Source organism: Micromys minutus (genome assembly GCF_963924665.1).
Source record: "Micromys minutus genome assembly, chromosome: 15".
Taxonomy (NCBI): Eukaryota; Metazoa; Chordata; class Mammalia; order Rodentia; family Muridae; genus Micromys; species Micromys minutus.
Genome location: NC_137984.1, coordinates 55,358,481 through 55,382,658, shown reverse-complemented (window position 1 = coordinate 55,382,658; position 24,178 = coordinate 55,358,481). Strand labels below are relative to the sequence as shown.

The window sequence follows — 24,178 nt, the reverse complement described above, 5'->3', positions numbered from 1 at the left end:
GCACCATGTTGCTATCACTACTATAGTAAATAATCTTTAAAAAGAAAATATCTGGTGATGATAGTACAGGTCTTTAATCCCAGAGCTCAGGAGGCAGAGGCAGGAGGATCTCAGAATTTAGGCCAGCCTGGTCTACAGAGTGAGTTCCAGGACAGCCATGGTGACAGAGAAATTTGGGCTTAAGAAACCAAACCAAACCAAACAAACAAACAAAAAACTCAACAATGAAACAAACTGAGTATAAAACTTTTAAAGAGAAATCGAAATTAAAATTTCTTTTCCTAGTGTTATATTTCTCTTAAAATATAGCATTTTAAAAAGATAATGAAAGGCTCATACACCTGATATACTTATTCTGTTACATGATTTTATTCAATTTTCCAAGTAGATGCATCTACTGTAAAGAATGTGTCATAATTTACAACAAAATACCCTAATTTACACTATTTAGAAGATGATTTTGGCTATAGTGATAGCTTTGGTGGATAAGCCTAACTGCTTGTAATTAGTAAGTAACCTTGTATCAACTCTTAGGGTGATCTCTGATCTCCATCATTTTCCTTTATAGCACCCTGCATATAAGGCTAACGTGATAAAAGTTCATCAGAACAAATACTTTGTGGCTTTTAAAGTGGAAAACATTTATTAACATTGAAGCTGTCATCATACAAGGCCATATAAAAAGTCTTAGCATTCTGATTATACTTAAGTATATTTTCTACATAGTTACAGTGTTATATAATTTCAATTTTCATAATACATTGCCTCAATACATTAGGTCTACTAAACAAAAGCACTTATTCTCAAATCCAATACTTGAACAATTTCCTCTGCACATGGTTCAGCAGGGCTAATAGCATAAGACGCTCTTTATGAAGAGGTATGTGATCTTATATTAACAGTTTCTGAAATTTGGTATTTAATGCAGCATTTTTTAAAATCACAACACAAAAGGATACTAAAATAGAGAAATTAAGGTCCAGAGATGTTTCCATGGAATCAAACCCATAACACTATTGTGGTTTTGAAAGCCTTAAAACAAAGTATTTGAAATCAACACTACACCTTTCCTATGAGGAAAAACTACTTGGGAATAGAGAGGAAAAAGACATCTTTTATTTCTCTGTGGTACTATGAAGAAAAATCCTAAACTGCCTGTTGCCACTCATTAATCATGACATAGAAGGACTATCAGAAGAGAAATGTGCCAACCCAACAACGCTAGGCAACTTCATGAGAGTGAGAGTTGTTTCAGCTCGTGCTAGATGACCGTAGCAGACTCCGTGTGTAAGACACATTTGCATACTGTGATCTAGGTCTTCAGTTCAAGCTATATTGAGGATTTTTAAAGTGTCTTGGCTACATTTTGTCATGCCCAGAGAGCTAGTTTGATGCCTGAGCTACAGCACCGTCTGTTACTTGTTAGTGAAGTGGCTGTCCACTGTTGGAGACAAGTGTCAGAGACCAAATAGCCTGATCAGGAACTTGATTACACTAGAAGTCTAAAAAATAAGTTATTTCTACAGAAATTTCTAAAGGGAGCAGAAAAACAAATCATATACCTAAAGAAACATTCTAAGGGAAATAAACCAGCCATCTGGAAGTCACACGGTATTTGCTATGTTGTAACCCTGCTCACCGTTAGGCTGCAGCTGGACCACAACACTGTGGTCAGCAATTTCATGGTCTGCATCACTGCTGTCCGTCTCTTCATTGTCGTCATCCTCGTAGTCTGACGACTCTGTCATGTTCTGATGTGAGTGGGATTCTGACAGAGACCCAAATGACTGGGTCCTGGCAGAGGCTGGGGGAGGAAGTAAAGGGGTGTGCTCTGACACTTGGTTTTCTTCCTGACTGCTGTCTGTGTCAGAGTCCGAGTCACCTTGGGAAGGAACAACCTTTTGTTTGCAGACTGGACAGGTCTTTTTGGTTTTAGTTAGCCAGGGATCTACACACTTGCAATGATAAGCTGTTGAAGCAAAATATACATCTTCAGTACAACAATTTTGTTAAAAACACTTATTTTCAAATACAGTGCTTGATTTGGCTCAGCAGGGCATAAGATGCTCTTTATGAAGAAGTATATGATCTCAGTATAAACAGGTGCTGAAATCTGGTATTTTATGCAATCATTTCTTTTTATCACAACACAAGAAGAGACTGACACATGGAAGCTAGTGCCCATTTCTCTTGAGTCAAGCGTGCGTAACACTAGAGTACGAAGCCACTATTACATTTAATTTCTTGCTTTGTTTATTTAGTGCGGTGATCTGTTCACACTGTATATTCGTATAAGAAGGTAGTGCATTTTTAGAGAATCACATCTATTCTTATCTTTGCATTGTTCTCCCTTCTCCCTCTTACAGAACTCAGAATGGAACTATATATATGCAAACTCAGAGCACTGTGTGAGGACTCATACCATGGGAACACGGAAGGATCCTTAGCTTGTCTCCATCTTCATATTCCTCCAGACAAATAGCACACACGTCGTACTCATCTCCTGCAACAGGACAGTGTAAACAGAGTATGTCACAGGTTCACTGAAACTGGACAAGCTTTTATTGTCAGTGCTTTTAGATTGTCTCTAAATGATGCCTTTGTTTTTCCATCTGCCTCAGAGTGACTTCAAGTTCAGGAACCTGAAGTTTTAAGTAATTAGCCGTTTACTCAACTCAGTAATTTAATTAGTCATTAAAAATAGATGTCCGAGTTGCTTACATTGATTATGTCTGTCAAAGATTTTCATGAGAATCACAATTACATTAGTGTTTTACTAAACATTCAAATGTTAGTTTTGAAATATTTTATACTGAAAAACAACATTTCACTAAATTTCTCAAAGTCTGAGTCATTATTGGGGTTGGTGGTAGACCTGAATAAGTAAGAGCTTCACCACTGACCATACCCCTAACCCACACATAGGCAAGCACATTAAGACATTCAAAACTTATTAAAATAGATTTGACATGAAGACACTTTGCTTCAGATAACCAACATGTACCAATTCTGTGGTGTTATAAGGCTTATAATGTAAACAAATGACCAGGGAAATAGGTATTTTACTAAACAGCTGCTTAGCAGTAAAGAAAGGCATTGCTTCTGTGCCTGACTTGTTTATTGCCTTATACTGTCTGGGTTCCATAACTCAACTCTTCTGGAATTCAAAGGATACATTTTTAAAGGAAGAAAAGTACTCTTTTAAATACAGCTGCTTTGGGGGGTAGATTTACTTCGTTATGTAAATTACTATCTTAGGTTAGTCCAAAAAATTACCTTTAAAAATGTTAGTAAACAAAAGAGGGTTTCATTGCCTGATCTACACGGGGAACAACTTTGGAAGGGATTAGAAATAAAGCCGCTATCTGGGAAGATAGTCTGGATGGGCACCGTACATAAAAGGGAATGATGGCTTTTTGAATCAGGTAGTTCAGTGTTCCCTAGTCATCTGAGCGGTGTAAGATCCGAAAGAGAGCGCTTTAGGAAATGAGCGTCTTTGTTTACTAGCGCCTTGATACTGCTCACTGTGTTGTCACTACCAAATGTTTACACGTGGTAGACACTCACGGAGAGTTGGCTCACACGGACCAGAAACATTAAAGAGCTCTAACATTTGTGATAACCTATAATTATAATTGATCACTAACATGGATTTTAAGGGTAGAGTTTGAATATATTAAGCAGTTAAATCACAACTGGTGTTATTATAAAATGCCAAACATTGAGTCTCATTACCTGTCAATATGCCTATCAAAAGCCTTGTGGTTAACAGGGATCAAAGTAGGTAGGGAGATGATTTGGGCTTTTCACATGAATTCAGGATGACTACAAGAGTCCTTATAGAGAACCATAAGAAATGCATTTATTTATAGTGCTTTAAGCTATTACATTTGTCATAATTTGTAACCAAAGAAACTAATAAAGGAAATTATAATCTGGGTCATCTTAAATGTTTAAATTTATTATTTTAGAGTCATTGAATGTTCAAGTCCTATGAATAGTTCCAAGTGGTGACTTCATATTGATCTATACTTTTTGTTACAACAAAAAGTCATTGTTACAACACTTTGTACATATGACTCAGGTACAGTTTGTGACTGTGGACCAGGATAGAGCCTGGTGTTCTGAATACCCAGTAGAGAGTCCTTACAGTCCTGGACTAGTGAAATGCCAAAACACACTGTCTTATCCCATCTTGTAAGTTTGTTTATTTGATATAGACATAAATTATGCTTCAGTTTTTCAGAACTGTCAATGCATATGATATGTGCTGAGGATGTTTTGTTTGCTCCATAGAGATAATGCAAAAGCAGTGTACACAGTGTTTGGCACATACGTCTAGATCTGATCCTGCTAAAACCTGAAGGATAGACATATTGGCTTATCACAGGGTACCCCATCAGATAAGCTACTTTACACCGAGCTAGTGGCAGTGTTCACCAAAACTGCCTGGGAAAGTTACACAACTAATACTCAGCACCCCTGAACTCTGAGCAAGACTTAACCTAATGGAGAGCTGGCTGTGCTTTCACCTCATGCTTAAAACTGGGGACAGGGGAGACACTGAGAAGGTAGACAGACCCTTTATCAGTCAAAAGCAAATCGATGACAACAAAGGTAGTTATAAAAACTAAAACATTAATTAGTAACTAGGTTAAAGTAGTAAAAATTATTTAAAAAATTGTTCCATATTTTAAAGTAATGACTATAAAATGCTATGTTGTTCTTTTCTAATCTCTGTGATTAAAAAAATCTTCTACATGTGTTATCTTGGAAAATAGCATTTCAGCTACAGTGATTAGGAGCCTGGTAACTTAAATAAGACAAAATTTCATTTTATTTATGACTTATTTAAGAAGTTGTTTTGTGTTAGTAATGTCTACCATTTCTCTGAGTCTTGTTACATGGGTCTGTTTTGTATTTTCCTTTTTCATATGTGTACTTAACACATTTACACACTAAATATAGTGTGTAAAGTGAACATTAAGAAACTGTGTAAGATCTCACACACACAACATATGGGGGAATGAAGTGGAAATCTCTGGTTTCTTTGGTGAAACTGGGCCTCATGTAGCCAGGGTAGCCTCCAAATGGCTGTGTCCAAAGCTGTCCCTTAAGTCCTCATCCCCCTATTTCCACCTCCAAAGTGCAGGGACCACTGACAGATGACACCAAGCCCATGTAGCATTTCCATACATTTACTTCTATACCATCACCCCCTGCAACACAGGTATTCGTGGTCACATTTACACACTAAATACAATGCATAATGGGAAGGTTAAGAAACTGTGTAAGATCTCACACACACATCGTGGGGGAATGAAGTGGAAATTTCTGGTTTCACTGGAGACTCAGTTATGTCATGTGATGCCTTTTGGAAACTGTCTTATGAAATAATGTTTCCCTGAGAACAGACACGTGGTTTTTTTTTTTTTTTTGGAAGCTGCTTGGAAAAGGGGCATGTATTTTGTAAGAGTGATGCTTGAAAGAGCATGTGATGTTTGGAAAGGGACAGTGCTGTGTGACACTGGTTCCCCTTGCCACTCTTTGCTGGTCTTCATTGGGCTTTGCCTTCTTTTATGTGACTTCATAGAGAGAAACCACCAAAGAACTTCTCGTGATATTCCAGCTGCTTCTTGCCATTTCTACTGTCTCTGGCTGATTGGCAGAACCTTGAGGTTTTTTTTGGATCAGACTGTTGCTGCTTTGTGAATGGTGTTTGCTAGTGGATCTGGCTGCTGCTGATTTGTATGAACCACAGTGCTGATATCCAGACAAGGAAGATTGGCATCACCCAAAAGAACCATTTCTAAAGAAGTCCACGTCCCCCTTTTGCCCCATCAACCTTTCTTTTCCACTACCTCTTGTAGGTGGTGGGCTAGAAGGGTGGTGAAAGCATTCAAGAACTCTTATTAAAGGAGGTTTTTAAAAGATCTAACCCTACAGTGGAATCCAGACTCCCAGAATGTTCTATACTTCAAGGTCTTTGTTGTCTTCGCCATTATGTTTTATTGTCTCCTTTCCCTTTCACTCAGTCATAGAATTGTTTTAGTCTGTATATTTTTGCTAGTGTATGTATGTATGTATGTAGGTATGTATGTATGTAGGTATGTATGTATGTAGGTAGGTATGTATGTATGTAGGTATGTATGTATGTATGTAGGTATGTATGTATGTAGGTATGTATGTATGTATGTAGGTATGTATGTATGTAGGTATGTATGTATGTAGGTATGTATGTATGTATGTAGGTATGTATGTATGTAGGTATGTATGTATGTAGGTATGTATGTATGTAGGTATGTATGTATGTAGGTAGGTATGTATGTATGTAGGTATGTATGTATGTATGTATGTATGTATGTAGGTAGGTAGGTAGGTAGGTATGTAGGTAGGTAGGTAGGTAGGTATGTGAGCATTCTTGAGTGTAGGTGCTTGTCATCTACCTTACTTGAGACAGGATCAATTGTTCCCTGCTGCATACGCCAGGCTAGCTGACCTGTGAGCTTCTGGGGATTCTCCAATCTGCATTTCTTTCTTATCTTTCCTTATCAGGCCTAAAACCACACATTAACGATTGGAAGTAAGGGGTGGAGGTGGTGCATACTCAAACACAGGTCCTCACCCTTGCTTGGCAAGTGCTTTACCCACGAAGCTGTCTCCCTAGTCCAAAAGTTTTTTTGTGTTTGTTTCTTTTTAACAGCCTTCTGGAAATTGGGATGTAAAATACTTTCCAGAGCTGACTTCAGGACACCTAAATTTGTATATATGCTGGACTAGAGAGGTTACTAGGGTTCAAATCCCAGCACAATATGGTGATTCACAACCATTTAGAACTCCAATGCCAGAGGATCTAATATCCTTTCCTGGTTTCTACATACATGAGGTACACATATTTACATGCAGGCAAAACACACATACACATAAAAATAAAGCCAATAGTTTTTAATTCCATACATCCTGAAAACTAGTGTTCTGCTGTAGTATCTCCTTTCCTTTCTTTGGAATATAAAGAAAGGTAAAAATCTGCTCGACTTCGGTACATCTAAGGCTCTTGGATAAATGATGCTTCTAAGTGATTTATACTTGTTGGCTAAATTATCCTTGAGTTTAGTTAAATCTCAGTTTAAGCAAAGCAACTATAAAAAATCAAGTGTAAATTTCCTTCTAAAAAGTTCATTGGTAAGAATACACTAATATCCCAGTAAAAACATTCTAGCAAAGGACATGCTATCATCTGGATCCTGAATGTTCTCCAAAGGCTGGTATTTTAAAGATCTGTTCCCCAGCATGGCACTATTGGGAAGTGGTAGATAGGGCCTGATAGAAAGAGACTGGCCTCATATTTTACACGTTGAATGTGTCATCCAGTTCTCAAGACAGTAAGACTTACAGTAGCAATACTACATATCGTGTGTACTGACAATCCAGATACCCAAGCATGAAGACTTTATCATGATGGATTTTAAAGAAGAGTTCTTAAAGAGAAATTCAAGTAGGCCTTAAGAGTTGTCTTAGGGTTTCTATTCCTGCACAAACATCATAACCAAGAAGCAAGTTGGGGAGGAAAGGGTTTATTCAGCTCACACTTCCACATTGCTGTTCATTACCAGAGGAAGTCAGGACTAGAACTCAAGCAGGTCAGGAAGCAGGAGCCATGGAGGGTTGTCACTTACTGGCTTGCTTCCCCTGGCTTGCTCAGCCTTCTTTCTTATAGAACCCAGGTCTACCAGCCCAGGGATGGCATCACCCACAATGGGCTGGGCCCTTCTCCCTTGATCAGTAGTTGAGAAAATGTCTTACAGCTGGATCTCATGGAGGCATTTCCTCAACTGAGGCTCCTTTCTCTGAGATAACTCGAGCTTGTGTCAAGTTGACACACAACCAGCCAGTACAAGTGTAGACTGAATTTTAAAAAGGAAAACACATTATTGGAACAGTAAACAAATATAAAGTATTTTCAAATAAACACATCAATGTCGTGCAGAGTAAGTAATAAATAGGAGCAGAAGGTAAAGTTAAATTAGTATAATTGAGCCAGATCATGAAAAGCTCTAAATACCAAGATGGTGAACAGCGGATGGTAACAAAAACCTTCCAAGTAGAGGAAGCAGTGGACTGAAATAAACTCCTCATCGAAGAACCGAAAGAAAATGGGCCTGAGCTTACAGGAGAGCAGGAGACTGTGAGGTACCTTCTGCCTGGCACTTTGAGGGTTCAAGTACAGGCTCTCATGGGTGAAGAGAGGTACTCACCTCCATCGTCTGTCTATCATGTAAGCAAGTGTGTGTGTTTGCCAGGGTGGCACTTTCAGTGGACCACTCACAACAATACAGAGTGTGGCACTATGACAGGAAGTCATACTTTCATGGAGCTATATATAAACTTATATTTGTCCTGAAAATTGCTTGAAAATTGGGTCAAACTTTACCTCCTTCTAAGTTTTCTAATGTGTCTATAATAGCAGTAGGTGTGCATTCACTTACAAATGTAATTGGAAAAATTAAACTTGACAACTGAAAGGAATAGCCACCCTTCGGAACATAACACAGACCGTTAGATTGCAAGTTTAGGTTTCTTTTCCTGCAGAAAGGACATCTTAAAGCTTACCTGACCTACAGAATTCCCAAGATCTAACAAAGATTTTTAAAAATATTGAAATTGTTAACCTGATAATTTAAGATTAAATTGTGTGGTGGCATATTTTTGAATATGAATATTTTAAATTTTTTCTTATTTACAAATATGTTAAGGAAAGCGATGGGATACTTACTTAGGTGGTTGGCCTTAGATTTATATCTTATCTCTCACTCTTGGGAGTATGTAATTGCCACAGCAGCAGAGGCACAACAGTCCTATCACACAGGGGAAACGGCTCTATCAAGATTACCCCATATCTGCTCCACCCACAGATCACCTGAGAGAGGGCCACTCAGAGTGGCCATCTTTTGTGTAGTATCAGGTGCCATTCCTCCCTAATGAACACAGGCCTACCTCATCCCCAAACAGCTGATGGACCAAAGACTATGTTGCAGTCCATAAAAGCCCAGATGAGCTGAGTTTATGCGGTTTATCACGGATGTTGCATGGGTTCTGTGGGCAGTAAGACGTGTAACTGAGGCTCAGCTGTCTGAAGGAAAGCGGCAGAGTATGGAGGATTTACAGTGGGGAAAGGCCGTGAGTGTTGTCCTCTGATTTGGCAGGAAAGGTGCAAAAGGAGGAAGAGATGAAGGAATTGGCCTTCTGTTTCCCAAAGCTGACAGGATGCAAGGAAAGGAGCACAAATTAGATCTCTGCCAAGGGGCCCGAGTTGGAGTTAATCACCTGCTTAGCCTGAGGAAGATGGAACACCTGTGTCCTGACCTGTGTGGCATGGGCCCAGAACACAGAAGCGATCAGACTGAGTGCCATGGAAATGAGACGCAGAATTATAACCACCCTTCCATCCTTGGGACGAAGATTGGCTAATCTGAGATAATACAGAAGAAACCAGTTTTGGGGGGACTGGCCCATACAAGTCATTAGGAGCACATGCTGTTTATGGCTGAGGGCTCCGTGAATCTCAGGGCAGGAAGACAGCAGGGAAAGCACAGGTGGACAGGAGCAAACAGCAGCAAGAAATGACGGTGTGGTGCTGGATAGGTCTATCTCACAGAACAGTTAGGAAGCTGCAGGCTGGGAGATGATAAGCTTACTCGGGGGGTTGAAAGGATTGACTGTTGTTTAAAGGTTTGAGTCCCAGCACCCACATCACAATTTACAACAGTCTATATAAGTCCAGTTCCAGGAAATCTGATGCTTTCTTCTGACCTTAGTGCATACCAGTCATGTAGTTCACATACATAAACTGGAAAAAAACACATAAAATTCATTACCTGTTTAAAAAGAAGAAACAGAGGTCGGGGGCCAGTGTCATAGTTCAGCAGATATAGGCTTGCCACCAAGCCCCTTGACCTGAGTTTGACCTGTAAACTCACATGGTGTAAGGAAAGAATTGACTCTTGTAACTTGTCTTCTGACCTTTACATGTGTCCTGTGGAACCTGTAACCCCACCCCCAACATAAAATGAATGCCAAAAAGAGAAAACAAAAATATTTTTTTCCTCCTTTCAGCAATGACCTTGGGACTAGAATAGGGCTTTAGTGAATTTGCTGGTAGATCTTACTGGCAGGCCAGCAGCAAATGTAATTAATAAAGTCGTAAAGCAATCCAGAGGAGCTGAGAAAGGTAAAACAAACATAAGGGTCTATCTGGGCCATTCAGAAGATCAGTGTAGCAATACCTGTCTCTGGAGTTCCTGAGCAAAAAGTTAACAGAAAGACAAACTCTGTGTTACTTTCTGGAGAACAGAACAGTTCAGAGAAAATATAAGTGATAAACAATAGTGCAAATGAAAAATATTGAGCTTGCCCTAGGGGTGTACAATTACTTGCGTGCACACACACACATGCACACATACATATACTTCATAGTATTCTGTATCTATTTTCTTCCTGTTAATAAAAACAAACAAAACAACACTGGGGTTGGAGATTGTTTGCCCAGGCTGGATCTCTAAGCAACAAGTTGTGCCAGTGAAAACTAAAGGGCCGCAGGTTAGCCTGGGCTTCTCAAACCTGGGGAGCCAGCTCCAGGGGCAGGCACAGGAGATTTGTTCTTTCTTCCCCTTGGGCCTGATCCAGGCCAAGCAGCAGCACAGGCCGGCCTCACCAAGACTGCTGGATGTTTAGGGGGAGGCATAGAGGCCCCACAGCAGACGCAGCAGCACACCAAGATAAGGACACCAAATGGCTCATGGGAAATGACTGAGTTACCAAGAGCTGGCGGATCAGTGCCCCCATCTATGCTGCTGTATAAAACACATTGATACAAGTTATAGGATCTTTTCATGCAGTATTGTACCTTGTGAATGCTTCTCTAATAGCAATTCAAGACAGTAGAAAGCCTGCAGAGATTTTTACCCACCTATCACTTCAGTGTTTGACTGAAGTCACTGTGCACAGGTAGAGAGGATACTCCCAAGAGCCATAAGACTGCTAAGCAAAAATCTTGAGTCCCAGGAATGGGTTACCTTCCTATGCCTGCTGGCAGAGGGATCAATCCCCTGATACCCTCCCTACACACCATAAGGTAGGGAGGGTACTGTTGGCTGCACATCAGAGTTGGACGATAAGAACCTATTCTAAAGATGACACACACTTTGGCTGCAGGACTTGGAGAAATGAGGCTAAGACCAAGCTGAAAGTTCACTGTCGCATCAGAGTATGCAGACTTCTGGGAAAGATTGTCACTGATAGTCCTGCTGTACTAACAACACACCGGGCAAGCTGAATACACTGGTACAACTGTGGCGTGACGAGTTTGAGTTCAACCAACTGATCTTTTAAATTATATTTTTGTTTTGTTGGGGTGTTTTGGTTTCTTGTTTTCATTTGTTTGTTTTGAGACAGGATCTTGCTGTGTACCATTAGTCTAGAAATCACTGTATAGACCAGACTGCCTCAAACTCATGTAGATCCACTAGGCTCTGCCTCCCAAGAGCTAAGAATAAAGAATGACAAGAGAAAGAAAAGGGAGGGAATGGACTTTTACTATTTAATTTAGGTGCTACTTCTGCTCAAAAATATTACAATGACTACTCACCTTAGAGGAAAAGCCAACTTTGCTTAAGCCATTTTAACTCAGGGTAGTCTCAATATCTTTTTCTTCCTTCTTTTTATTACATATTGTGTGTGTGTGTGTGTGTGTGTGTGTGTGCGCGCGCGCCTGCACACGCATGAATGTGTGCATGCATGTACACACATAGAGTTAATTCTCTCTTTTCACCACTAAGCCATCTCTACAGCCTCTTCTGCTTTTACCTTCTTTAGTGGTCTTTCTACAGAGCATTGTTTGTAATGTAGTATGAGAAGCACTAGCGAAAATGATTAGCAAGTGTACGCCTACATTTGAAGTGCACTGAGCACAGAGCACGGACTGTAGGATAAATCCCAGACTCTCTCCAGTTGTGTCAGTACAGTTCAAGTCTCTGTAAACTGGAAAGATAACAATGGTACCCATGTCATGTTAGTATGAAAATTCAATGACATGCAAAATGCAAGCAGGTAATAGTCCCCGGTGGTTTTAACAGCACAGTACAGCAGCGCTTGTGAGAGCACAGGGGGGAGGTCAGTGAGGGCAGACACACCTTGGTGCAAGAAGGCACTGTTTTCTCTGATAGTATAGAAGTTCCTGATAGAAATTCTTAGGATTTCTGCCAATCTCATACTTTCTTCCTGCCTTTACCAGACTAGCAGAGCATTAAAACATCTGTTGCAAACATCAATTATTAACGGTAGCCAGTGAGTGTTAGGAATGGTATATGGTAGAGACTCAGAGAATGGTATAACGTAGTAGTAAGTGTGGTCATCATGTATTCTGAAACACAAATGTTAATATTTAGAAAACAACAATATTCACTTACCCTTTTTAAATTTATGTACAGGAAGTTTTTTAAGTTGATCTTTACGAAGTCTATTTCTTCTGTTTCTATGTCTGTCCTGAACAAATTTTGTGATCTAAAGATAGAAAAAAGTTCAAGTCAGATATTAAATATGAAAATAAAAATTGGCACTGAAATAAAAAATAATCTCTTTTAAGTTTCTGGATAGCTTCTATAAAACCAATTTAATTGATTTTAATCCTAATGACGATATTATTAATTAAACCATTAAGTGCAAAGTGATTAGTTAATTTATATATTATAATTTAAATTTCTTATTAAATAAATTTTAACTTCCTAAAATTACTACATTTGCTTATTTGTGTTTCTGTTCTGTATGCATATGTGCATTTGCACATATACCATAGTGAGCATGTGGAAGTCAGAGGATATCATGGAGGAATGTGTTCTCCCTTTCTACCATCTGAGTCCCAGGAGTCAAACTCAGGTCACCAGACTTGGCAGCAAGCCCAGAATTTACCCTTTGTTTACTGATATAAAATTATAAATGACATTATACATACTTTATAACTACTGTTTGCAAGAATACAAATAGTAGCCTACAAATTATAAATACTTTAACTGGTCAAAGAATAATTGGGAAGTTGGGGCTACAGAGACGAGTCAGCCATTAAGCCACTTGCAACTCTTACAGAGGACCCAGGTTTAGTTTCTAGCACCCACATTGAGGCTCACAGCCACCTGTGACTTTAGTTCCAGAAGATCAATGCCCTCTATGGTGTCCATGAATAGAAAACAACTCAGAAATAAAAAGAATAAACAACCAATATGCTTAATCGTTTACATAAATCTCAACATGTATGCTGAGAGATGACACAAAAGACCACACAGTTCTGAATTCCATTCGTTTAACCAAACCATGGTGAATAAAATCAGGTTTGTGGTTATCTAGGCATGCGAGTCAAGGAGGCATCAAAAACCAATAGGAGTTACTAAGGAACAGAAAAAGATTTTAGGATACCTGTGTGTGTTTGAATACATATGTATGTAATTATATAAGTGCTAAAATGTACTATGATGTACAACTTAAATGTGTGGTTTATGTCAACCATATCTTAATAAAAGTTCTTAAATGTTTTAAATAATCATTAAAACATTAAATAAATAACTGGGTTTTATTGAAGCTAGGAATAGAACTCAGTAGTAGAATGATTGACTTGTTTATACAAGGTTCTTTCATCAATCCTTGACTCTAAAGGGAAAATTATGGAATCCAAATTTACATAAAAGAAAGATGAAAATTTCAGTAAAAATAAATAAACCTTCAGGTTTCTCATCCCTCCATTCTCTTAGTTTGGCCCAACCATCCCTCCAGTCTGGTTCTACTCTCTTCCCGTCTCTTATTAGAAAACTATGAGGTTTCTAAAGGATAACAATATAATATAATATAATATAATATAATATAATATAATATAATATAATATAATATAGTATAATACAATATAGTATAATATAACATAACAACATAATATAATATAAAACAAAAACAAACATATTGAAGTTGGAAAGGAAAGGACCATAAGGAAAAAGAGTACAAGAGAAGGCACAAGAAGGAGAGACATATTTTCTGGTTTGCTCAGGAATCCCATAAAAACAGTGAATTGAATGTTCTAGTATATACGCAGAGGACTTGGTGCAAGCACGTGCCCTCCCTGTGTACGATGCATCAGCTTCTGTGAGTTCACATGGGATTCAATTATGCTGATATAGAGAGCCTTGTTTCCATGGTGTCCTCCATCCCTGACTATACATTCCTGCTGTTTCCTCTTCTGTACAGTGTTCTTAGTCCCAAGGAGTGCAATTTGACAAAGACATCCCATTTAGGCTTTGGTTTCAAGGCCTGTCTCTCCCTCTCCCTCTCTCCCCCTTCCCCTCTCTGTCTCCCCTTCCCCTCCCCCCATCTCTCTCTGCATGAGGTCTGCCTGTGGGTTTCTGTCTTTGTCTCCATGTTATCACGGTTGATAGATATAAAATGGAATCTTGTAGTAGTTGTTATTTCCATTTCCCTAATGGTAAGAATTTATTTCTCAGGCACTAATGTTTCTCTATTGATAATTCTTTGTTTAGACTCTACAAGAATTCCTTTTCATTCTTAGTAGACTATTGTCTTGGCTTTATTTTATATTTATTACTTAATGACTTTTCAAATTTATATATTTTCATCATATCCTTTCTTATACCCAGTCCTTCCATATCCACAAAACTTTAGGTTCTTTCTAAAAACAAAACAAAACAAAAAACAAAAAGAAATAAACAGCACAATGACAAAAATCTAAAACCAAGAAATTCAAACAAAGCCCAAAAGAAAAAAGAGAAAGAAGCGAAGCAAAACAATAACAACAAGAAAATGGAAGTAATCAAATAAAAACACAAACAAACATAAGTTGGATTTTATTGGGATTTGTTGCATCTATAATCTTACAAAAGATTAGTTTGCTCTTTCTGTGTTGGGTATGTGTGACTTAAAAATCAGTGTAAATGTGGCCTTGTAAAGTGCATTAGACAATGTTTCTTCTGTTACTAATTTATAAAAGAGAAAGCTGAAAATATGTAGATATTAATTCAAATACATATGGATGTAAAGGGAATGTGTTCATCGATTTTAAAGGAAGTGTGTAATAGAAAAAAAATCCAGTTTCATGCTATTTACAAGATACGGTTAGAACTGAAAGATACCTTAAGGTTTATTAAAAGGGGGGGGGGGGACACATGTGAACATGGTAAAGTAAAAGCCACGCACCCAGTAAAACAATAGTGAAAAGAATAGCAAGAATGTGGTGAAAACTGTGGGAGCGATATCTGAACTCAAACTGGAATGTACGTACGTTTACACAGTAGGGCTACACTCGCTCTCACCGTGTGTCACACACAAGCACTTGAAGCATGGCCTGTCCAAGTGAGGTGCTGTCAGTACTAAGGATAAAAACCACTTATACGGGCTTTGAGGGTTCAAAGGATTTTAAACTTAAAAACAATATTCAAATTAGCCTCTTCTTACTTTGCTGAATTTGGCTACCAGAAAATTAAAAATAATAGTGTTCTACACACAGGGGCCTAGAATGACTGCCCTCTGAAAGACCCAGCAAGCAGCTGAGTCAGATGCAGATAGTTACACCCAGCCAACGGAGAGAAGCTGCTGACCCTGTGGGTGAATTAGGGAAAGTTTGGAAGAAGCTGAAGGGAAGTGACCCTGTAGTAGGACCAGAAGTCTCAACTAACCTGGACCCCTGAGATCTCTCAGACACTGGGCCACCAACAAGGCAGCATACACCAGCTGATATGAGTCCCCCAACACATACAGCAAGACTGCCGGGTCAGGGGAGATGTACCTAATCCTCAAGACACTGGAGGCCCTAGGGTTTTTAGAGGTCTGGTGGGGTGAGTAGGGTTGGGGTAAGGGACATCTGTGTGGAGATGGGGGCGGAGAGGAGTATGGGATGTGAAATAGTTGAAGGGTGGACCTGTAGAGGAAGAAAATCTGAAGTGTAGAAAAAAAAAAAGCATGTCACAGAACATTAGTTTAAAGATTACCTAAGAATTCATAACATGTTTTCTGACCATAGCACAACTGAATTAGAAATATATATATAAAAAGATGCTGAAAAATATGGGTCAGATATATAAAACTTTAATAAAGCAATTCATGAATCACAAAACAACTCCTGGTGGGGAACAGGTTTCTAGTGAGGCCTCTTCACCACCTAGAATCTCAGCAGCACAGAGAAGACCATGAATTATAAAGGAAGGTGAAACTCTAACTCACTGGAGCACAGCATTAGACAACCTGACATAGTCAAATATCTGAAAGCTTTGAGATGCTGTGGGCTGAACACCAGCCACAGCTGATGGTAGGCTCAAGTATAGACAAGTGGTACGTTTATTCCTGCAAACGTACTACAGGGATATTCTTATTCTCTCTTAAGACAGAAGTGGCAAAAGAACAGAAAAGGCCAGAGCTGAGTCCCCTTCACCTAGAAGGAAAAAAAAAAAAAAAAAAACCAAAAGAAATGTCTCACAACAAGAATGACGCTTTAAACCTTAAGTTGTGCAGCCTGGTTCCAATGGGGTTTTCTACAAACACTCCACCACCTGTGTCTCAGGGAACACTGCAGAAGAGGGGGCAAAGAAGATTCTTAAAAGTTAAAAAATTAGGATGTTTGCTGTGAAGCTGTGTCTTCTAATAATACCAGAAGGTACACCCACAAAGTCTCACCAAGACACCTGCACAAATGTGAGCTGAACAAAAGTGACTACAATCAATATACCGAACTGGGTGACAAAAAACCCATGTGGCTACACAAAAACCTGGAAAGCTGGGAATGGGAAAGGTGGTCCTCCCTAGGGACGAGAACACTGATTGATTGTCTAATACAAATGGCCAGCCCCAAAACACACATAGAAGAAGCACTATATTGATTGAAAAGGTTATATTTAGGACTATGTATGTGTGTGTGCATGTGTGTATACATGTGTGTATGCATGTGTGTATGCATGTATATACTGTATATATGCATTCTCAAATGCATGAATAACAATTAGTTTAAAGAAAGAGGACATGAATTTGAAGGAAAGTGGGGAGGGGTATATAGAGAGTTTGGAGGTAGTGAAGGGAAAGAAGGGAGAAATGTAATCAAATTATAATCTCAAAAATAAAAAGTACAAATCTTTAAAAAAAGACTTCACCTAAGCCCCCTAAGGGACAACAATGTGAATAAGGGCAATAAAAGTTCATTCAAAGAAAAAGAAAGGGATTTTTAGGCAGGTGGGGTGGTACATGCCTTTAATACAAGCATTTGGGGAGTTCAGTGCTAGCCTTCTAGGACAATGGAAGCTGTTACACAGAGAAACCCTGTCTCACAAACAACAACAACAAGCACACACACACACACACACACAAAGGAAAGAAAAAGAAAGAATTAGTATGTATTTTGCTCACTGAGAGTACACAGGTCCCAAAGCAGCGTGAGCCTGGTACATTATGGATGTAGAATGAAAGTCAGCTGTTGGAAAGACAAAGCACATACGCATCCTCCAACAATGCAAGGCACAGATGGCCAAGGACAAAGAGCACTCACTCCACATGACAGAAATTTTCTTAAAACTGTACTGGCTTACTATGCTAAAAATAACTTCTTTAAAATATTACTTAATAAGAAGTCGAAGCCTCCAAGGATAAATGGACTTTAAGCTGCCTGCACACGGCTAATAAAGGAGACATCAGAAGAAAGAGTAGACTGACTGCAGAGGAAGGAAGAAGTCAGCCTCAGAGACTCGGAATGGCAGTGAGGGAGCCAGTAAGACAAGGGGAAGGAAGAGAAGGGTAAGGCTGAGAAAAGGGAAGCTGCACCAAACTGCAGCCATGGCCTATGGGGTGTGAACAGGGACAAAGCAGGAGGGACAGATGACAGACAAGCTGACACTGCAGGGAGGGTTGGCTCAGGGGATTAAGTAAATAAGGCCACCTTTGGTGGCTGGAGCAGGTTTATGAAGCTCTTGAGTGTGGGCTCCGGCTCTTCTCTCACCTCTGTGCTAGCCATCACTGCAGAGCATTAATCGTGAACATATGAACACAGGTCAAAGCTACAGCTGCGGTTTATGCATCTCACACATGTGAGAGATGCCCCTACACATTAGCCACCCTCTTGAATATCACCTTGGGCGTCTCTAAGAATGAGAGCAAGCCCACAGACTGACTGCTAAGCTAACGATGACCAGCAGAGGTCTATGGTACACAAAGAAAGTTATATTAGTGGAGATACTTTTGGTGGATCATCCAAATTCCCACAGGCTAAGAGAGAGGAACTGGAGGATCAAGATACTGCAGGGAGAGAGACAGAACAGACTCAGATCTGCAGAGATCTTCCAAAATGTAGGCGGAAAAGGAAAGTGGCCCACGGAAGGGCAGCCGGAAAGCGTCCTGGGCAGCAAGACCAATGGGCTTCACAGAAGATAACCACGGGCAGCTAAGCTGAGGGATGATTTAGAGGTGATGAGCTAGGAGTCAAAGTATGGGCATGTGAGCCAAGGGAGGCTTAGAAGAGCCCAGCCATTGAGCCAGTAAGGCAGGTTCAAAATGAGCTAGTATGTGTGCCTTTCATCCACAGATCCAGAGAACCCGGGCAGGTGGCTGGCACTGCTGCCCACCCAGGAACATTGGAGCTGGCTAATAAAACACATGGTACATACAGCACCCAACAACACAAGCTCCACACCAGCAGAAATCACATGAAAGACGAGAGGCTCCAACTTCAACTGAGTCTCCCTCCACACACTAACACACACACACCATGTCTACATAACTAGGAAGTTATGTACTTCATTCCCCACTGGCCCACTAGCTCCCTGTTTTTTCTTTGTATGTGTACATACATATTCATGTGTATGCACATGTGTGCATGTGTATAAATGTATGTGGAGGCCAGAGATAGAAAACAGTATCTACCTTGTGATCTGGGGGCTTTTTGGTTTATTGTTGTTGGTGTTTGTCTGGTTTGGTTTATTGTTGTTGGTGTTTGTCTGGTTTGGTTTATTGTTGTTGGTGTTTGTCTGGTTTGGTTTATTGTTGTTGGTGTTTGTCTGGTTTGGTTTATTGTTGTTGGTGTTTGTCTGGTTTGGTTTATTGTTGTTGGTGTTTGTCTGGTTTGGTTTATTGTTGTTGGTGTTTGTCTGGTTTGGTTTATTGTTGTTGGTGTTTGTCTGGTTTGGTTTATTGTTGTTGGTGTTTGTCTGGTTTGGTTTATTGTTGTTGGTGTTTGTCTGGTTTGGTTTATTGTTGTTGGTGTTTGTCTGGTTTGGTTTGGTGTCTGAGTCAGAGTCTGAACTGGAGCTCAGGCGCACAGGCAGATGAGCCTCAGAGATGATCTCATCTTCACCCCGAGCCCAGCCCCACCGGTGCCTGTCCTGCCTGCGCTGGAGATGAAGCCTGGTCCTTCTGCACTCTGCTGACCCCACCACCGCTCTAGCCTGTTTTATTTTGCCTTTTTTCTTTTCTCATCAATTTTAGCAGTGAATTGTGATTTTTTTTTTAAATAAAATTCCCATTTATACATTCTTCTTTTTCATTGTTAGATAATGTTTTTCTTTCTGTCTTACCTTTCCCAGCATGTTTCCCCTCCACTCCCTTGCTATACTTGTAATACCATTTTATCTTTTTTTAAAACTCGCGTGTGTCAGTTAATTTTTGTGGTGTGTGTTTGTTTTACCACACTCATGCTATAGTGACATGTGGAGGTCAGACATACAGAAATGTGTGTGCGGGGCTGTCTCAGATGACCAGTGCCGTGACAAGCATCCTTGCTCCCTACACTGTCAATCCAACCCATGCTTTTATAGCTTATCTCTTTTATCTTTGTTTTCCAACTCTGTCTTGATCGTGAAATCTACGCTCTTGAGTTGTTTGTGAACATTTGCTCTATTGTGTTGTCTTTCCAATTGTCTTTTCCTTTGGTTCTTTAATCTTGCTTCTCCTCCATTTTTCCTTTTTCCAGTCTTCATTTCATTCACTTATCCTTTTTTTTATTATCTGAAACAATTCTTCACAACACATTCAGAATTAGCCTTCCTACTACTGGTTTCTAATCACTGGTGATTAAGTGGACTAGATCTAATAAATCTATTTAATTATATTTCTATATTCTAGAAGGTTTGATTCTGTTTGTTTTTTATGCTGAGTAGTAGTGGAGATAGTGCTATCAAAGAAAATATCCTAAATAAAACTAGATGTCTCAACATACAAATGTATAACACACAAAATATTGAGGCATCATGAGTCCATTAAAATATCCTGACTTTTCAGCCCCCGAATTAAAAGACAGTTAAAATACTGAGAGAAAATTTCTATTAATAAAAATGATTAATGACCTGAAATACAATATAAACATGCAGATTAATCATTTCAGAACCTGGAGAGGAAAATCAACATGAGAAGAAAATCAGAAAGTAGATGCTTCAATCCTACTTAGAAGGGGGAACAAAATAATCACGGGAGGTAGAAGGAGGGAGGGAGAGAGGAGAGGAAGAGAAAATGGGGGCAGAATCAGGTGGGAGAAGAGATAGCAGTAAGTCCAGAGGGTCAGGAAATTGAACAGAAATATGTAGCGGTGGGGGATGGGGAGCTGGGGTTAGCTACTAGAACATCCCAGATACAGGAGAGCAAGAGGTTCCTAGGACCCAGCGGAAATGACATTAGCCGAAATACCCAATGAAGGGGAGAGAGAACCTGTAGAGACCACATCCAGTGGATAGGCACGGCCCCCAGTGGAGGGATGAGGCCACCCACCACCTCAAAAATATTGAACCCAGAATTTTTTTCCTATCTAAAGGAGCAATGACTGACAAAAAGGTCATCCAGAGGCCATCCCCACCTAGGGATCCATCCCATCTGCAGACATCAAACCTCCAACTATTGCTGATGTGCTTGCTGACAAGAGCCTGGTATAGCTGTCCCCTGAGAGGCTCTGTCAGCACCTGACTAATACAGATACAGATACTCACAGCCAACCATCTTGGACTGAGCCTGGAAAGGGCTAGGGGAAGGGCTGAAGGAGTTGAAGGAGATTGTAACCTCATGGGAAGAACAACAATATCAACTAACCTGACCACCCTGAGCTCCCAGGGACTAGACCACCAAGCAAAGAGCACACATGGAGAAACCCATGGCTCCAGCTATACATGTAACAGAGGACGGGCTCATCTGGCATCAGTGGGAGGGAAGGCCCTTGGTCCTGTGGAGGATTGATACCCCAGTATAAAGGGATGCTAGTGTGGTGAGGCAGGAATGGAGGTAGAGTGGGTGGGGGAACATCCACATAGAGGCAAAGTGGAGGAAGGATGGCATGGGGGGGGTTGCAGAGGGGAAACTGGGAAGCATTTGAAATGTAAATTAAATAACCAATAAAAATATGAATAAAATCATAATATTATAAACAAGGTCAGAAAAAAAAAATCTAGATTTAAGAAGCTAAGTAGAACCATTTGAAGTTTTCAAGAAAGAAAGCTAACACACAGTGGAAAGCACCGACAGTCTACTTGAGAAAATGTAAGGAGTGAGGACAGAGGTGAGCAAAGGGTAGACTGAAACACCGTAAGGAGGAATAGATGGGCACAGCCATGTCCAATACTGCCGAGTCCATAGCACAGGAGCTGAGGTAAGAACTGGAGGCTCAGGGCACACGTGTGTGTGCAGCACACAGAAATACTAGAATAAAGCACGTAAAGAAACTGAAGAGTTAATGCTGTGAAAAATGGTCATCCCACTAGATCCACTCTACAGACTCGAGGTGATCTCACCAAAACTCCTAAGACCATTGTTACTCACAGAAAAGAAAAGAGACTTAAAATTCATGTGGAAACACAGAACAGAAAGCCAAAGAAATCTCTTTAAGATTTATTTATTTATTTATTACATGTAAGTACACTGTACCTAACTTCAGACACACCAAAAAAGGGTGTTGGATCCCATTACAGATGGTTGTGAGCCACCATGTAGTTGCTGGGAATTAAACTCGGGTCTTCTAGAAGAGCATCAGTGCTCTTCACCACTGAGCCATCTCTCAAGAAATCTTGAGCAAAATAAATAATGCTGGAGTAATTTTGTTATCACCATGCCTGATTTGAAGTTATACTACAAAGCTTTAGCAATGAAAGCAACATGGTGCTGGCATAAAACCAGACAAATAGCTGAACAGAGGACACAGATATAAACCCACACAATCACCACCTGATTTTTGACAAATGTTTTAAAAAAAATACTGGAGAAAAGATGCCCCTAATGAATGGTGCAAGAAACATTGGCTATCCACATATGGAAAAATAAAGTCAGATCTTTCATTTCATTCTGTAAAAAAAAAAAAAAAAAACCAGCTCTAGTGGACCAAAGACTTTAACGTAAAACTTGAAATTCTAAAAACGGTTAAAAGAAAAAGTAGAGATGGGTAGATCTATAACTTAGTCCAGTGTTTCTCAACCTTCCTAATGCTTTGACCTTTTAATACAGTTCGTCATGACCCACAACCATAAAATCATTTCATTGCTACTGCTATGAGTCATTATGTCTCTACCTGTCCAATGGGCTTGTGACCCACAAGTTGAGAACTGCTGGCTTAGTCAATAAAATACAAGCACAAACACCCGAGTCTGACCACCAGAGCCCACATAAACAACCTATTTGTAATGATACGCATTCATAATCTCAGTACTGAGGAGTCAAGGCTAACGGAGTCTTGGGGTTCACATGATAATCAGCCTTGCCTACCAGGTGAATTCTTAGCTAGTAAAAGACCACCCAAATTAACCCCCCGAACAACAACAACCAAACAAAGCAAAAATAAAATAGAAAATTTAAAAAAGCAAAGCAACAAAAAGAACCCAAAAGCTTTCCTTCTGATGTGGCACTTATGATCCCATTGTCATCATGGGCCACAGGGGTATCCCTGACACTAAGGCTAAGATCCTCATCTTTGACTTGGGAAGGAAGAAAGTAAAAGATGAATTCCCACTTTGGGGCCACATGGTGTCAGCTTTCTTCTGACCTGTATTAGTGGCAAAGGATGGCTTTCATTTCTGAGTGAGGCTCACCCTGGACATGTTATCTGAAACAACAGGATGTTGTCCTATGCTGGGGCTGACAGGTTCCAGACAGGTATGTGTGGCACCTTCAGGAAGCCACAGGGCACAGTGACCAGAGTTCACACTGGCCAGACTATCATCACCTGCACCAAACTGCAGAATAAGCAACATGTGGTTGAGGCTCAAGTTCCCTGGTCACCAGAAGATTCACATCTCAAGGAAGTGGGGCCTGTCCAGGTTTAATGAATTTATAGATGAATCTGAAGATGTGATTGTTGAGAAGCAGCTTATTCCTGATGGCTGTGGGTTCCAATATATCCCCAGTCATGGTCCCCTGAACAAGTGGAGAGCCCTACATTCTTGAGGGCTTCCACAGTGCTCTCCTGTACCAACCAAATTATGTTCAGTCTAAAAAAAAAGAAAAGAAAGGAATAGCAGAAGGACCTCCAAGACTACCCTCTGACCTCCACATTCATGCACACAGTGACACACATACACAATACACACATGGGGGAGGGAGGAAAACACGTCAAGATTCCAGCTAAAGCAAGAAGTTTCTCAATGGTACTTAAGCCACTCAAGAAATAAAGTCAACAAATAGAATCTTATGAAATCAAAAGGCTTGTATACAGTAAACATCTACTTCTGTGGAAAAAATAGCCTACACAATGATAGAACCATCTTTCCTAACTGTACAAATAACAGAGAATTTATATCTAGATTATTAAAAGTTCAAAAACTATATAAGAAATCCAACAACCCAATCAGTAAATGAGCTAAAAAATGAAAAGACAGTTCTCAAAGAAGAGAACACAAATGGCTAATAATATTTTAAAGTGTTCAACTTCATAAGTCATCAGAGACATTAAAGTCAAGTTGTGATTCTATCTCAGCACAGTCTGAATGTCAGTCATTAAAACCACTAATCACAAACACTGACCGTATATGTGCAAACGTGAGGTCTTACACAGCTAGTGGGAATGTAAGCTATTCAAGCCGTTATGGAAATCAATGTGGAGGTTTCCAAAGGAGCCTGACACTTACCGTCTGTATGATTGATCTGCCTATAGCAGTCCTGAGAATTTACTCAGAAGACTAAACTGACCCGT

At 39.9% G+C, this 24,178-nt stretch overlaps 1 protein-coding gene across 1 annotated transcript in view; it reads right to left on the bottom strand.

Annotated features, from left to right (window-relative positions):
* Nucleotides 1-422: 422 nt before the first annotated feature.
* RNF13 (ring finger protein 13) overlaps nucleotides 423-24,178 on the bottom strand; it is a 125,268-nt gene continuing 101,512 nt past the window's right edge. Inside the window, exons 8-10 of the mRNA XM_080929453.1 lie at nucleotides 12,465-12,558; nucleotides 2,423-2,503; nucleotides 423-1,969 (exon numbers count right to left, since the gene is read on the bottom strand). Coding sequence (XP_080785579.1) covers nucleotides 1,605-1,969; nucleotides 2,423-2,503; nucleotides 12,465-12,558 — 540 coding nt within the window. The 3' untranslated portion in view covers nucleotides 423-1,604. The remainder of the gene's footprint in view (nucleotides 1,970-2,422; nucleotides 2,504-12,464; nucleotides 12,559-24,178) is intronic.